General features: G+C 37.9%; 1 protein-coding gene across 2 annotated transcripts; it reads left to right on the top strand.

Annotated features, from left to right (window-relative positions):
- Positions 1–5,387: 5,387 nt before the first annotated feature.
- Positions 5,388–11,018, top strand: LOC114047549 (lymphotactin-like). Of its 2 annotated transcripts, none has more exons than XM_027868374.1 (3): positions 5,388–5,461; positions 9,363–9,474; positions 10,765–11,018. In XM_027868374.1, the coding sequence occupies exons 1-3, from the start codon at positions 5,401–5,403 to the stop codon at positions 10,937–10,939; spliced, it is 348 nt and encodes a 115-aa protein (XP_027724175.1). In that variant the 5' UTR covers positions 5,388–5,400; the 3' UTR covers positions 10,940–11,018. The 2 variants fall into 2 exon arrangements, with proteins under 2 accessions (XP_027724175.1, XP_027724176.1); XM_027868375.1 differs by lacking the exon at positions 5,388–5,461 and adding an exon at positions 7,559–7,594.
- The last annotated feature ends 6,545 nt before the right edge of the window (positions 11,019–17,563 follow it).

Genomic DNA, 17,563 nt, shown 5'->3' on the forward strand with positions numbered 1-17,563 from the left:
TCCTTTTGTTTATTCTGAATAATTTGGAAAAGTTTATCCTATCAGAAAAAACTGGTTTATTATAAACCAGTGATGAAAAAAAATGATTGAATCAGTATTTATCACAATGCTAATTAATTTTATAATATAACACATGAACAGCAATGGTATCAGTTCACATTTCTGTACTGCTTTAAGGTTTACAATGAGTTTTCCTCATACCACTCCTGCTAGATAGGTAATGCAAATATTAGCTCCATTTTACAGATAAGGAAACAAAATGAATGCAGTTAGACAAGTTGCCTGGGGCTTCACATTACTTATAGCTCTAGTCCATATGTCACACGAAAAAAACATCTCTGCCAGTGTCTATGACTGGGCATCAGAAGGGAAAGAGTGAGAGACAGGAAAAAGAGTTGGACTAAGAGTCAGGAGAGCTATTCTAATCCAAAAGAGATGGATAGATAGGTAAGTTGATAGATAGGTAAAGCATTTACTGAGTGCACACTATGGTCAAGGCATTGTGCTAACCATAGAGATAGAAATATAAATTACCTAGACAATCCCTGCAATCAGGAAGTTGAGTTTCATTCTGATGGGGGAGAACAACACACAAGGAGGTAACTTGGAGGTGATGTGGATACATCAGGAGTTCACATATGATAGCCTGGCATCACAGTGACAGAGTCTAAGGTTCCATTTGAAGTGGGAAGGAGACAATAGTTGGAATGCAAGCTCACTCTGAAGGGCCAGAGATTGGGAGCTGGAAGGAGCTTTAAAATCAACTACTCCAACCTCTCATTTTATAGATAGGGGACTCTCAGTTTCCTTACCCATAAAATGAAGAGGTTAGATCAGATTATCTTTAAGTTTCCTAGTAACTCTAAAATTCCATTAGTCCATGATTAGGTCTATTATAGACTTTTTTTTTTAGGATGAGTTGGATTATGCAATGCAAATCACCATGATCAAAATTAGTTACCCGAATATTGTTAAAATACCCTTTGTTGCCCTCTATCAATGGGGCAACTAGAGTATTTTTATCCATGGTAAGCTAATTGGCCCTGCTGGGTACTGAATCTATGCCATTGACCCCATTACCATAAGCAACTAATAGTATGTCTAGTCTAGGTTTAAGGGGCATAAAGATTAGTTGGTAAATGGCAGAGCTATAAGAAACAAGCAATGAGATAATCACTTTCTGGAGCCACTCATGCCTATAAATCCAGTAGTTTTGTTTCTTTGTCTATCAAACAACGTTCTTGTAGGAACTTGGGCTGGCTTATCTCCTTATGGCCTTTTGATTCCCCATTAATGTAATCACAAGATTACATTAGTAATATCTGCCTTTGGTGTCATTTTCTTTCTTCTTTTTTTTTTTGGGAGGGGGAAGAAGGAGAGGTTAATTTCTTCCATTTTTGGTAATCCTTTTTTTCCCTTTCTTCCCAAAATCTAAAGTCAGCCGTAAGCCTTGGAAACACATGCACTAGAACACGTTAAATTACACATTTGTATATGAACATAAACATATAATCACAGATACACATGGATTCACACAAGCCATACATTTGCTCTAACATGCATGGGTGAACACCCAATATGATATGCTTCCTTACACATCCACTCATACCCCTGTCTGGAAGCTGGATGGGGTATTTGTGCCATGCTCCTTTCTTTTGAATACTTTCTATGAAGCAGGTGAATGATGTTGAAGGGGCAAGGTATGTGCAGGGGATATAATTGAGAAGGAGGAATGCTTTAGAATCCCATATAAGAACAAGGAATGTGTCACTGGGAAACAGGCCCTTCTCCCACAATAACCAGATGAGGCAGTGGTAAGGGACCAGGTCTGAGGGAAGGTTGGTCCCTGTAGGCCAATGGAAAAGGGGCAGGTGCTCATCTTGGCCAGATGACCTGGACTGGTCCCTCCTTTGTGTGGGGCCTTGGGCTATACTATGGGGTGGATAAGCTGTGAAGAAAGTGTTACCTGGAGCCTAGGGTTGATACTTGCCAAAGAAGAGATCTACTTTCTTCTGAATATCCCCTTAGGCAAGGTAGAGGCCTGAGGGAGCCAAGGGAAACCCATCCCCAAAGCCCAGAGACTCTCAGCCTTCTTGTTTTGCAAACATGTTGGGTCTTGGACCAGGCAAGAACTCATCAACCTTCCTGATACATGGCAGTTGTGTGGAATGCAAAGGGCATGAGGAGCATGGAAGGTGGGAGTGGGGTGGGAAGAATCTTATGATTAGTAATCCTTGTCCTTGGCCCCAAGCTTCAGGATCTAGGTGAATTCTGCATAGTTGAAGTTGCCTTTATTGTCAATGGGTGCCTTTTGGCATGTCTCATATACCTCCTTATATGTGAATCAGTCATCCATGATGGTGAGCAGTTCCTGAAGGTGATCCTCTTGGATGACACCTGAGGCCTCCTCATCAAAGCAGGTGAAGGCATTTTGGATAACATCCTTGGAGTCTGTCCCATTCAGCTTCTCTCCAAACATGGTCAGGAACATGGTAAAACTGATGGACCTAGGGACCTCATTCATCATTTCTTTCAGGTATTCATCCGTGGGGTTCTTCCCAAGGAAGGCCAACATGTCATGGAGATCCTCTTTGTCAATCTCAAAGGTCTCCTCGAATTCCTGAATCTGAGATTTGTCAAACATGACAGAAACATTGGACGTAGATTCATAAAAGATGTGTTTATCTTTCTGCTTTTGTGCATTTGTGAGGATTTTATGCCCTACTACATGGTCAGTTTTTAAAAAGTGTGATGCACAACAGAAAAAACACATATGCTCTCTTCTATTCCTAACTGCTCAAAGTTTATCATATATAACTTTTCTAAAATTCTATTCAAGTCATTAATTTCTTTGTGGTTTATTTTTTGATTGGATTTATCTAGTACTGAAATGGATACATCGAGGTGTCCCACTATTATGATTTTAATTTCTGTTTTTCCTTGTGACTCATTTAACATTTTTTAAAATATGTAATTGCTATGCCATTCAGCAAATTTATGTATTGTATTGATATCAGTTTGTTATTTATGGTACCTTTTAGCAAAATGTAGTTTCCCTATTTGTGTCTTCCAATGAAGTTGATTTCTGCTGTTGCCTTCTTTGAGATCATGATTGCAATTCTTACCTCTTTTGGGTGGGACATATGCTCAAGCTCCTTGTTTTGACTGTGGGCGAATCTTTGTGTTTTAAGTGCGCTTCATGTAAACAATATATAGTTGGATTCTTCTTTCTAATCTATTATGCCCTCCTCTCCTATTTTATGAGTGACTTCATCACTTGCATACTCATGGTTATGATAATTAATTTTGAATTTCCTTCCATCTTATATATTTCCTTTTCTTTATTTCCCTCCCCCTCTGTATAAAGAAGAGAAGAAAACAAGGAGTGTGCTTAGCATCAGTTTGATGCTTCTGCTCATTGTCTTTCCCTTGCCCAGATTCTAATCACAAATTTTATCCTCCCCCTCTTCCCTTTAAACATTTTTCAAAATTCACCATCTGTAGAGTTTGTTTTGGTTATGACTAATTTCTCCCTTAATCTACCTTTTCTTTCATTTCTTCTTCTCTACCTCTTTTTTCTTTCCTTTTCACCTTTCGAATGAAATGTATTTCAGTACCCAGTTCTATGTGTATACATTCTTCCCTCCTCTTACCAGTTCAGAGGAAAAGTGAAGTTCAAGTATTTCCCATTCACCTCAACCTTCTTCTCTGTAGTCTGACTTTCCTTTCCTTCCTGTTGTGTTTTTTTAATACTCCCTTTTCTGTATTTTTTAATGATCAGTAAAAGACATCAAAATTATTTTCAGGTTCTCTGTTTTGTTAGACTTCCTCAATGACATCAGATGAGAGGTTCTGAGGGCATATGAGTCTTCCATTCCCCTATTAGAATATAAATACTACATCATTGCTTAGTTTCTTATGATTGTTTAACTGTATATACCTTTATATATTTCTCTTTACTCTTATGTTTGTATTTCACACATTCTACTCACTTTCAGTCTTGTCATCAAGAATGTTTATAAATCTTCTATATCATTAAAGTTCCATTTTTTCTGTTGTAAGATTATATTCAATATTGCTGAGTAAGTTATTCTTGGTTGTAAGCCATTATATTTCCCTTTTGAAATAATATTTTACAAATTTTCCACTACTTTAAAGTAGTGGCTGCTAAGTCTTGTCTTTTCCTGACTGTCAAGTCTTGTTTTCTAGCTGCTTGTATTATTCTTTTTTGACCTTGAAGTTCTGGATTTTGGCTATAATCTTCCCATTAGTTTTCATTTTGGGGTTTCTTTCAGAAGTAATGGGTAGGGTTTTTTCCATTTTTACTTTGCCCTCTAGTTTTAAGAGATCTGGTCAGTTTTCATATATGATTTCTTGAAATATGATGACTAATTTCTTCTTTTTTGGAGGGGAAGGTCCTGACTTTCATGTAATTCTGTCATTCTTAAACTATTTTTCATTGTTCTAACTTCTCAATGAGTGGTTTTTTATATTAGATACTTATATTTTCAATCTTTTGAATTTGTTTTAATATTTCTTGTTGTCAGTCAATTCCATCTAACCCATTCCAGTTTTCAAGGAATCTGTTGCTTGGGTAAGATTATTTTTGTGCTACGTTATTAATTATCTTTCCAAGTATTTCCTTCATAGCTCTCATTTTCCCCAATTATTTCCTCTATACTCTCATTTTATTTATAAAATCATTTTAAAACTCTTAAAAGTGAAGTTTTGCTTCATTCCTTCCAGGAATTGTATTTGAATTGTATATGCCCAGACTTTGTTTTCTTTAAAGCTTTTTTGGTAGATGTTTAGAGTCATTCTCTCCTTCTGGGTTTGCATCTTAAGCAGCCCTGTTTTACTTTCTTCAATTTGATACCACTCTGTGAAATTAACAGGAGGCTTCAATCACATGGAGTTTACTTTTCTAGTTTTAAATGTGAAGGGTGCCCTATGAGGTAGCATAACCATGCATTCTGTTTCCACTGTTCACTCTCTATAGCCATTTTGGTTTCATTCTTAACAAATAGGTGCTGGGCTATCTGCTCTCTGTTGGTATCTGCTCAGCCTGTGGTTGGGGCATGAGCTTTAGACAGAAGAGGCTGGAGATGAAAGAGATATATACTTTTTTAAGCACCTATTTTGTTTCACAGATCCATTAACCACTGACAAAATGAGGGGGAAGGCCACAGAGTATGTGGTTAGGAAGAATTGGACAAAGTAAAAGTTTTTTTTTAAGTAAAAAATTAGTAGCTTCAGCTAAGACTTTGCAGCATCCTCCCTTCTACCTCAATAATCTGGTCTCATGACAGGAAATCCACTGACTATAGTCAGGGCATAAAAGCTTTAAGGGGTCTTTACTCTGTGTTCTTTTCCCCAAATACCCTCAGTCCAACAGCAGTCATGAAGCTCTTCCTCTTGGCTCTTATCTGTTTCTATAGCCCCACAGCATGCGTGGTGGAAGGTAAGTTGAGAAATTAATTTCTCAGGCTTGATGAAAGATGGAATTATGGGAAGCATGGAGCTGGGAAGCAGGAATGCAGTATGCCCATCTAACTCTGGCCAGACTTGCTAGGAATAAAACCCTTATTCTAAGGCACTTAGGGATGATATCTCAGGTTCCCCATTCTATGAAATGGGAATGATGGTTCTTACCTGCTGGGATCTTGGTGACAATTCATGAGATGATGGATACAATGGAAAGAAAGGCATTAAAGAACTAGCAACATAGATCACTTCTTACAGATGTCTGTCCTGGTTATAAAGGAGGAAATCACACTAGAGAGCATAGATGAATTACTGCCAATCTATCTTAACTTCTGGAAAAATAATTTCATGTTCATATGCTAGCCAACTAGGTGATATTGGGGATAATGAGCTTGACCCATCAGAGTCATGAAGACCCAAGTTAAAATCCTTCCTAACTTACTAGCTGTGTGAGCCTGGGTAAGTCACTTCAATATGTCTCAATTTCCCCATCTGTAAAATTGGTATAATACTATCTCCTACCTCCAAGATAAGTGTTGAGGATAAAATAAAATATTATTTATTTATATATTATATATATTTATATAAATATATGTAAACATACATATATGTATGCTTATACATATATACACATATACTCACCCACATATATGAAAGCATCCTCATCCTATATTAATATTAGCTATTATTACTATAATTATTTTGATGCTCTTGTCTCAGAGGTCTTGCAGTCAAATGAGCACTGTTAGTTTTTCCAATGGCAGATCATTTTTCCTCTTTCTTTCCTGTTTATCCTCTTCTATCTTATCATTATTGTTGATGAATCTGCCAGTAAGGTCTGATGCTGATGCCTCACTGTGTAGCCCTCTGAACCTGAAGGCTACAACATGGTGCTGAAACCTTATCAGGTCTTACTGAGCTGTCAAGACTGCAAGTATGGGCCAATGTGTCCAACATATAAGGTCCTGCCTAGGAAAGATGGATCAGCGGTAGTAATGGCAGACATTGGCATAGTACTTTAAGGTTTATAAATTTATTTGCAAATGCCATCACAATTAATCCTTATAATAATCCTTTGAGGTTGGTGCTATATGTAAGCTTTAATATGTCCATCTTCAGAAATGAAGCTATAAGGCTGGGAGAAACTATGTGATTTTCCTATGGTCATACAACTAATACATATCATATCAGAGGTAGAGTTTGAATTAAATTCACTTTGACATCCATTAAGTAACTATCATGTGCAAAGTTTTACGTTTTATGGCTCTAGGGATGGACAGAGGTATGACATGGCCACTAACCTCAAGGAGCCTTGCTCTCTCCTGACTCTGTCTCGATCTCTTTCCATGACATCACCATACCATAATGAAAGTTGACCACCAGGCCAAAAGATTTTTTTTTTGGTCACATCAACTAGTATTCTCATCTATTTAGGCCATCTGTATCAGAACAAGGCGAACACAAACAGATAGAAACATGGATCTTTGGAAGTAATGAAAACATTTTATTATTAGAGATAGACTGGGAATTTTTGAAAAGGTTATACTTATGATGAATTCTAATAGATGCATTGGTACTTTATATCCAGATTCCTAAAATTCTAATTGTACATGGAGATAGATATGTAAGGCCCTCAGAGACACAAAGACACACACATGCACACACATATACCTCAAGATCTCTTGCTTCAGAGTGGTTGATATGTATTCTACTTGACCTCTGATTCTGGGATGGAAGTATGTCCTGCTCTCAGTGATGATGTGGTTAGGAGTCTGACCAATATCCCATATCCAACAACAGCTAGTTATCCTACGCAGAAATTTTGCACAAAGAACTCTGGTTGACGTCCAGATCTGGATTGTTCAATAAATCTCCACAAAGGCAGGAAATAGTGCTCATGTTTGTTTTTAATAGACCCAATTGGGTCCATCTATTTCTGCTGCTCACTTTCTGAATGACTGGCAACATGCTTCTTCTCCTCTCTGGGTTTCAGTTTCCCAGTTGGGGAAGCCATTTCCTGCTGTGATTGAACTCTCAGGGAACTTATGCTATTTAAGTAGGTTGAAAGGGCTGAAAGGCCAGAAGGACTTCAGGGGGAAAGGCAGTATGGGTATGTACCTCTGTTCAATTCTGAGGGTCTTAGGAGGAGCAATAGGTGACTTCACTGGGGAGAGTAAGAAAAGAAAATTCTTCTAAAGCAACACAGAGATGAAAGGTCAGATTTTCCTTTCATTGGGTTCAGAAAGAGTTCAGATTCAAAATAAATAGAGATGAAAAAAGAGAAAATTCAGGAGGGGTATGGTGAATGTTGAAAGGAGAGGGTAGAAAGAGATGGGGAGGTAGGATGAGGATGCTTTATGTTTAGCTCTGTCTTACAGAACAGCCTTCCAGAATTAGCAACACTTTCCACCAAGTGCTGGATCATCATTAACCACTGTTACAAACTAAATGGTTCTGCCACTTTGAAATCATGGTGAATGCCTATGACAGGAGAAGAGAACAATAGGTATTAACACTGAATAATTTGGTTTAAGTCCCACTATTCTTAAATCTCTTCCCATTTCTGCAGCATAATCTTGATCTCTAAGGGAAATATGCTGATCTTCATTTTAAATTCTCTTTGAGTATTTCTAAGCGTGGCTGGGTGGGTGCAGTGGATAGAGTGCCAGGCTCAGAGTCAGAAAGACTCATCTTCCTGAGTTCAAATCTAGCCTCAGACACTTACTAACTGCACGACCCTGGGTAAGTCCCTTAACCCTGTTTGCCTCAGTTTCCTCATCTGTAAAATGAGCTGGAGAAGGAAATGGCAAACCCCTCCAGTATCTTTGTCGCAAAAACCCCAAATAGTGTCATGAAGAGTTGGAAACAATTGGAAGGACTGAACAACAACAACAACAAAAGGATCTTTAAGTACAGTGACCTTTGTCCAGATTATTATCTTACGTTAATCATTAAAAATGGGTTTCCCTTGTGGGCAGAATACTAGATTTGAAATCACAGGATCTGGGTTCAAATCCCAACTTTGCTAAAAGTGCCACAGATACAAGTATTAAATTAATTTAAATTAATGTCTGTTGAACTGATGTCATCAGACCATCAGTAAGCATTTCTTAAGCAACTACTATATCCGGGCAATGTGGTAGTCACCAGGGATACAAAGAAAAAATGAATTTATCTCGTGTAAGGAGTTTGTCTTTCACATAGCAGGAAAATTGACATTGGCACATTCCCATCTCCATGACTGCTAAGAACAAAATAGTTGCTTCTGAAACATTCTGAAGCAAAGTTCAAGGATGCCCCAGGACCTTGGCTATGACCTTGCACAACTCATCCATTAACTCTGGAAACTGAAGCTCAGGAAACCTCAGTTTCCTTATCTGTTAAATGAGGAGGTAGGACTAGGGAGTCTTTAAAACCTGTCCAGGTCTAATTCTATTCGCCCGAAGGCCAGTCTCAACTGTGTAAATGCAATGGGAGGTAAATAAGAGAGAGAAGATGAAGACCCTACTTTCAAGGAGATTACAAGCTAATGCAGAGGCAGCATCATGGAGGGGATTGTACGCTTTGCTTGGGAATATTACAGAATATTCCAGAAGCTACTATTTTATCCATAGTAGTCATGGAGATGGAAGTAAGCTTATCCTTATCCCCAATATCAATTTTTCTGCAATGTGAAAGATTAATTCCTGTTTCATTTTTGTCTTTGTATTTCCGGTGTCTACCACATTGCTTGGTATATAGTAGTTGCTTAATAAATGCTTGCTGATGATCCAATGAGCCCAATGACATCAACTCAATGGATAAAATTTCCTTTTCATTAGCTAATTATAGGAGATTTGATTTTTTTCCCCTTTTAAAAATAACCTTTTTTTTTCTAGGTGTAGGAAGTGAAGTCATAAAAAAGAGTTTTTGTGTGAGCTGGAGCCAGCCCCTACAAAGCAAGAGGGTGAAGAGCTACGCCATTGATGAGGGCCCCATGACAGCAGTGATGTGAGTTTATATAAGTATCTGTTTGTAGTGAGTCCACAAAATGCCTTATTTTGAATGGTCCCTTTCTTCCATTCCTTAAATCAATCTCCCTCCAAGTGCATAGTGGGAATTTGTCCTTCTTGGTTCATGTTAACTAACTGTATCCTTACTGTAGAGAGATAAAAAAAAAAAAAAACAACTATGAAAACTTTAAGAGATTCTCAGGTTTGCTGCCTGATAGGAATATTGTACTAACTTCTCTAATCAGCTCAGCTAAGAAAATGCCCTTTATAGCTTATAAAGTTAGCAACATAGCACGAGGAAATGGTTGCTGGACTTTCAGTCTGACCATTTGAATTCAATTCCCACATCCCAGTTTAATGCCCTGCAAACCCAGGCCTTGAGCAAATCTCTTCCCCTTTTTTGGTTCTTAGTTTTCTGATTTGTAAAATGATGAGGGTTTGACAAGCTTGTCGCTAAGTTACCTCCTGATTTCAAATCAGTGACCCTGTGAACCTTAGAGCTCAGGAATGAACTCAGGGCTGGGAGTCCCACACCGCAATTCAAGTACATGGCCCTTTTTATGTGAGGCCTTTGGATGTTGGCAGATCTAGTGAGGCAATGTACTTCGATATTATCTTTAATGCACTTATTGCCAAATAATCCTTTTCTCATGTTCAAAGGTATCATATTGACCAATAGGTATTTCTAATAGTCATTTTAACTGGGATTAAGAGTTAGATGAAGGAACTCTCCCTTCATCAAAGAATGAAGTATAAATCCTTATAGACATTGAAAAGTAAGGCAAAGATTGTTAGGTGGCTACACAGCAACTCATTCATGGTTCTTAACACTTTACTATTTATCCATTCTATAAATACTTATTAAGAACCTATTATGGGCAAAGCATTTAAGGGTAAACAAAAGTACATATTACATATATGTAATATATATTACATGTGATACACATATACATATATATTACACATCAACTTGGCCCCTATACTCATGCATCTTATGACCTGCCCCCATGAGAGGCAGTGTGGTATAGTGGAAGGCACACTAGTCTTTGACTTAGAAGATTTAGGTTCAACATCCAACTTGGCCACCCGTTAAACTCAACAAGGTGAGTAAGTTCTGTGACCTCTCTGAACCTCAGGTCCTCCACCCCCCCCCACCCCCAGGGAAGGTTGGTCCATTCTTCCTCAAAAGTAATCCAAGAGAAGCTCCTTGGGTCCATTCTGAGCTGAGCCCTTGTCCTGATAGAATGACAAGAAGACCAGCAATTTCTTTCTTTTCCTTCCATTTCAGTTTTATCACCTGCAAGGGGTTTAAAATCTGTGCTGATCCTGAGGCCAATTGGGTAAAAAATGTCATGAATTCTGTGGACAGAAGAACCACCACAAGGAAAGCAACCAGGCCAACAGCCTCACAACCACCTACTAACAAGGCCATTCTCAAGTTTGGGCTGACACCATCTTTCTAGGTGTGTGATGGATTGGATTCAAGCAGGGGTGGAGAACCCGCATCCTTGAGGCCACATGTGACCCACTAAGTCCTCAGGGACAGCCCTTTGACTGAATCAAACTTCACAGAACAAATTCCCTTAATAAAAGGATTTGTTCTATAAAACTTGGACTCAGTCAAAAGGACATATCCAAGGACCTAGAAGGCCACATGTGGCCTCGAGGCCATAGGTTCCCCACCCCTGGATCCAATAGCATGATTGACTTGGAGTGAGAAAGATCTGGGTTCAAATTTTGCCTCAGAATCCTATTAACTGTTTAACCCTGGTCAGGTCACTTAACTTTGCTAAGCCTCTGTTTTCTCATCTGGCAAATGGGAATAATATCTATAGAATTTATCTCGTAGGATTATTACAAAAACCAAAAGAGAGAATGTATGTTAAGCGCTTTGCAAACCTAAAAATGCTATAAAAATATCAGTGATTCTTACTAGCATCTTGTGTCTCCTGCTGGCCCTCAAAGGAAATAAAGTGTCTGTATTCATACAAACTTATCAGATTGTATTCACCTTTCTATGACCCTGAAGACACTCTACTCAGATTTTTCAGGTTATTGATGTTTATCTTAGAATTTTGGTTAGAAAATATTTATTATTCAGAATAATCTTTTTGTTTATTCAGAATAACCTGGACAAGTTTATGCTGTCAGAAAAAGAGGTTTATCTTGAAGAGAAAACAAGAAACTGGTTGAACCAGTGGCAGAAAAAAAAGGAGGCTGCTGTTCATTATATCACAAATCAGTTTCATAATATGATAAATGAGAAGCAAGGCTATCAGCTCACATTTCTACACTGCTTTAAGGTTTACAATGAGTTTTCTTTATCCCTCTTTAATCAGATAGGTAATGCAAGCATTAGTCCCATTTTCCAGGTTAGGAAATGGAATGGGTGAGGTTAAACAAGTTGCTCAGGGCTCCATAGCAATATCTACAGATCTTGTTCATATGCTATACAAACAAATCCCTGCTCATGTCTATGGCTGCATATTGGAAATGAAAGAGTAAGAGGGGAAAGAACATTGAACTAAAAGTCAGGAGAGCTGGTTCTAGTCTAAGATAGCTATGTAACCATATAGAAAGTGAATTTATTAAACACTTGCTATATGCAAGACCCCGTGCTAAGCACTGAGGATACATTAACAAGAAGTAAGGAAGTCTTTCCAAGCAAGGGACTTATATTCTGATGGGAGAAAAAGACACAAAAAGGTGGTTAGAGAAGGGGGTTGGCCACAGGTCAGTTCATTTTGTGGAGGTAGCCTGAAAGAGACCTGGATGCCTGGTTTGGGGGTGAGAAAAGGCAAAACTCGTCTATGAGATTAGAGCATCTCACGGACAGTGTCCAAGCTTCCTGCAGAAAGGGGAAGAGGGGTGCAAAGTCAATCACTATCTAGGGGTATGACCTCCAACAAGTTAATCTATATCACATAGGATCATAGACTTTTAGATGGAAAACGTTAAAGTCATGTAATCCAACGTCTCATTTTACAGAATGGGAAAATGAAGCTCAGGGTTTCAATTTCTTCACCTCTATAATAGGGATTAGACCAGATTATCTTTAAGGTCTTCTTCAGCTCTACAATTCCATGAATCTATGATTAGCCTCATTATTTTTTCAAAGATAAGAAACTAGTTTATGCAATGTAATTAGCTATCACCAAAATATGCTGCCTGTTGACTGTTAAAATAGTCTGACTAACCCTTATCATCAGGGGACCTGACAAGATTTACAAGTGAATTCCATTATTTGAAAACTATTAATTCCAATATTATGCAAATTGTTCACATAGGAAAAGAAGATTGTCTATCTAATTCTTTTTGTCATTCAAATATGATCTTGAGATCTAAACCAAGGAGAGACGTATCAGAGAAAGAACATTATAGCTTAATACTCCTAATGAATATAGATGCAAACATTTAAAATATAATATTAGCAGAGTGCAGCAGCACATCTAAAGACTATACACTATTACCAGGTATAACATATACCAGGGATGTAAGGTTGGTTCAGTTTTGGGAAAATTAGGAGCATAATAGACTACATTAATAACAAAACCATAAAAATCACTTGATTATGGCATTAGATGCAGAAAAAGTTTTTGATAAAGAGCTTGTATAAGTATTAAAAGGTGCCATGTCATTACTTTGACATGTATAGAATTACCTGCTGTTTTTTTCAGTAGTAATAGGTATGTGATTTTTTTTAAAGATTAGATTTTATTTATATAATTTTTCTAACCTTATAGTTTTTACTAGACATACCTCATTCCTACCCCAATGCTCATTGCTCATCCTATGAGTTGTTCATTGCAATAAATATAAAGTTAAACAAAACAACTGTCAAAATGACTGCCTCTGACAATGTATATGACATTCTGCACCCATGGTTCTCTCCCTCTAATCCAAAAGGAGGAAGGGGTACTTCATCTTCTATTCTTTGGTGATCAGGGTTGGTTGTTTTTATTGTAGTGGTTGTGTTTATTGTTTCCCTGGTTCTGCTTACTTCATTCTGTATCCGTTTATGAAAGTCTTCCCATGTTTCTCTGAATTCCTCATGTCCATTTCTCATGTAACAATAATTTTCTACCATCTTTATATATCACAGCGATTTTCCCAATCAGCCATTACCCAATTAATAGGCATCCATTTTGTTTCGAGTTTTTAGTTGCAGGATACCAGGCTTGTTCTGAACAACAGGTGGTCTGCTGCTGAGCTGGAAACTCTGAATAAGGGTCAACAGCTAAAGAAGGAGAACTTCCCCACCTATTTTCTGTGGTCTGAAAGCTAGGATATAGTTCTTAGAGTTCTCCCTTTCTTTTCTTTTTCCAGTTGAGATTTTAGATAAGAATAGATATTCTTGAGGCTGGGGAGGGAGGTGATATTTTGTTCTTTTTGATCTCCCAATTTGTGATTATGGGTTTCATATTTGGGAAGGACTTGAAAGATCATCTAGGACAATGACCCCCTCATTAGAATGGAATGTAAATTGATGTGAACTGCTAGTACTTGTCATTGACAGGGCTCAAACCCAGGGCTTCTTAAGATTAATGTTCGCCCTCTATTCACTACCCCACAGTGCCTCTCATGTATTAGCATCATCACTACAATAAGTGTGTAGGAAAAAAAAGACTCGGGGCTGCGGCACTTATGATATGTTAGAGAGGGAGTAATGAAATGATTTTCAAGTGAATCACAATGCTCATAGCTGCCTGTAGAAGGAAAAGGGAAAGATGTGTCACCTTCCCTTTGTTTTCTAGTCTTCTTACTTCTTTTTCTTCCCTTATGTCAAGGACAAATGGTCTCTCTCTTCTTAAGAACTGATTCTAGTCTTCCATTCCATAAACAAGCCAATGTGAGCTGCATTCACTTTCAGAGAGGATCAAATATGGTGGGCACATACATCTAGATGTGCTTATAGATATGAGTGCACACATATTTAATGTGTGTCAATGTTGATCGCTTGGGCAAAGGTCATCAAGGTGAACTGAGTAGTGTATACACCTATGCAAAGATATTTTGTTGCACATTTATTTTATTGTTCTTAGGAAGAACTCTTGACATATTGGACATGGGAACACAAGTCAATGTAATATATGTTTATTAAGTGCCTTTTATTTGATAGTAACTTACTTTAGATGGCACTTTAATGTAAATTATAGTCCTTTATGTAAATTACCTCATACAAGTCATAAGTAATTCTAGCCTTCAAAGATCTCCATAAGGTAGTGGATAGATTTCAGGAGGCCTGTGAACTTGGATAGGAAAAAATGACATTTACTTTTCACTAACCTGTATTTGAAATTGAACATTTCCTTCAATTACTTTAAAAATTATTCTGAGAAGGGCTCTAGATTGCCAAATGGGCCCAGGACACAGAAAAAAATGTAAACTCCTTTAGTAGGGTATTAATTACTATCATTTTCAGTTGAGAAACCTAAGGCTTAGAAGATTAAATGACTTGACCAAGGTCACAGAGCTACAAAGTGTCAGAGGTGTCATTCAAACCCAAGTCTCCTTGACTACAATTTATCATGCTAGCTACCATACTACAATGGCCAATGCTAGAGATGCAAAGAGAAAACAGGATATCATTCCTGTTCTCTAGTAGTTTGTAATCTAAAGGAATCAGGATAAGGATGATATATATATATATATGCATGTATGTGTATGTATATACGCATGCATGTACATATGAAATATTGTATTTAACACGTGTAATATATATGTCTATATAGATATAGCTTTCTCTCTGTATATACATCTTTGCAACATCTCTGGAATATACTCCTTTCCTCTGATGATGCCACTACTTTAGTGCGGGTCTTCATTACTTCATGCCTCAATTAATCCAAGAGCCTGCTGGTGAATTTGGCTGCCTCAGGTCTTTCCTTATTTCAATACATTCTCCATTCATCCAGTAGTGATTTTCCTAAAACACAAGTCTGATCATTTTACCCCCTACTGTAAATTCCAGCGGCTTCCTGTTACCTTCATGAGAAAATACAAAATGTTCTGTTTGGCATTTAAAGACCTTCACAACCTAGCCACCTCCTACCTTTCTGGTTTTCTTATGGCTTACTCCCCAACATATACTCTTTAAACCAGTGACACTGGCTTCCTGGCTGTTTCATGAACAAGATGCTCCATCTCTTGGTTCTGGGCAATCTCTCTGGCTGTCCTCCATGCCTGGAATGTTATTTTTCCTCCAACTAAAATCCCACTACCTAAAGGAAGCCACTCCAACCCCTCTTAATCCCAGTGCCTTCACTCTGTTAATTATTTCCTGTTATACAGTATAATTATTTTTCCTGTATATAGCTTACTTCATATATATTTGTTTGCATGTTGCTTCCCTCATTAGATTATAAGATCTTTGAAGGCAGAGACTTTCTTTTGTCTTTTTTGTATCTAGCACTTAGCACAATGCATAGTACAATAGTACATAATAGGCTCTCTCTCTCTCTCTCTCTCTCTCTCTCTCTCTCTCTCTCTCTCTCCCTCTCCTGAATATATGGGCAGCTACATGGCACAGTGGATAGAGTGCTGGGACTGGAGTCAGAAAGACTCATCTTCCTGAGTTTCAGTTGGGACTCAGACACTTATTAGCTGTGTGACCCTGGGCAAGTCACTACATCTCTGCCTCAGTTCCTCATCTGTAAAATGATCTGGAGAAGAAAAGGGCAAGACATTCCAGTATCTTTGCCAAAAAAACAAACAGAACCCAAATGGCATCATGAAAAATTGGACACAACTGAAACAACTGAAGGACAAACCTGGAGTACTGCATTCACTTCTGGGTATCATGTTAAGGGAAAGACATTAAATATACTGGAGAGCATCCCAAAGACAGCTACCAAGATGGTGATGGGCCTGGAGTCTATAATACATAAGCATTAATTAAAGGACCTGGTACTGATTCTAACAAAGTGACTACTTCACCTGGGGTACATGAAGGACTATTACATAAGAATAAGGATTTAACCTCTATTTAGCCACAGATAATAAAATAAATAGCTATGGGTTGAAGTTGCAAAGAGAAACATTTAGTCCTGATGTTGAGAGAAACAATAATAACAACAACTAACAATTGGAATTGTGCTGAAGGAGAATGGACTGGTTCAAGAGGCAGTGAGTTCTACTTCTTTGGGAGTCCTCAAACAGAGGCTGGATGGGCCACTTGTCTGGTATGTTAAAGGAATTCTTTAATTCGATGACCTTTGCAGTCCCAAACTCTAAATCTAAAATCTTACTGAAATGCAGAGAAGCAATGTGGCAGAAGTACATCAGAAATGACATGAGAAGACACTTGTTTGAATTCTAGCTTTGCTATTTTCTAGGTGATCGTGAGAAATCTCCTGATTCTTTTCCTCATTTGCAAAATAAGGGCTTGAGATATATGATCCTTGAGGCCCTATCCAGCTGTAAATCCAACGATCCCAAGCCAAGGTTCTCCTGAGTCTCAGTTTTCTCATTGCTGGGATTAACAGCAACTCACATGTATATAACACTCTCAGTTTTATGCACTTACCTCATGAGAGGTAGGGGACACACACATGGGTTATTTAGTTCTGTCTTATGTACCTAGGAGGGAGTTGTGAAGAAAAACTTTTGGAAACCTGTCAGTATTATGCGAATGGCATTGGAACTGGACCTATGATTTCAATGGTACAGGGTACTCTTAGGAGAGGAAACTCCTCCCAGTGAAGGTCTGCATCTTCTTTGAAACTTAGTTTTAGAGATTTACCTAGAGCATTGAGAGGTCAGAGTCACATGACTAGTATATATCAGAGATGGGAATTGAATTCAATTTTCCCTGGCTTTTCATCTAGCTCTCTATTCACCATGCCATGGTAACATACTATGAGAGGCTCTATATGAATATGAATTTTTATTATCCCCTTTTTACAGACAAGGAAAGTGAGGGGGATTAAATGATTTACTTTGTCTTTTCACAGCTAGGAAGTGTCAGAAATGGGATTCAAAGTCAAATTTCCTAGGTTTATGTCCAGTGATCTTCCCATGATAGAATGCACGGGACTAAAATTAAAGAGAATCAGAATCTTTATCAGAATCTTACCTTTGCCATTAAC

The sequence above is a fragment of the Vombatus ursinus genome, unplaced genomic scaffold (assembly GCF_900497805.2).
Source record: "Vombatus ursinus unplaced genomic scaffold, bare-nosed wombat genome assembly UNPS02014789.1, whole genome shotgun sequence".
Lineage (NCBI taxonomy): Eukaryota > Metazoa > Chordata > Mammalia > Diprotodontia > Vombatidae > Vombatus > Vombatus ursinus.

Bases quoted from the DNA above. Each gene is read 5' to 3' on its own strand.
- LOC114047549 (XM_027868374.1), top strand. From the start codon at position 5,401: ATGAAGCTCTTCCTCTTGGCTCTTATCTGTTTCTATAGCCCCACAGCA. The intron at 5,462-9,362 runs GTAAGTTGAGAA...TTTTTTTTCTAG, and splicing joins CACAGCATGCGTGGTGGAAG to GTGTAGGAAGTGAAGTCATA. The intron at 9,475-10,764 runs GTGAGTTTATAT...CTTCCATTTCAG, and splicing joins GGCCCCATGACAGCAGTGAT to TTTTATCACCTGCAAGGGGT.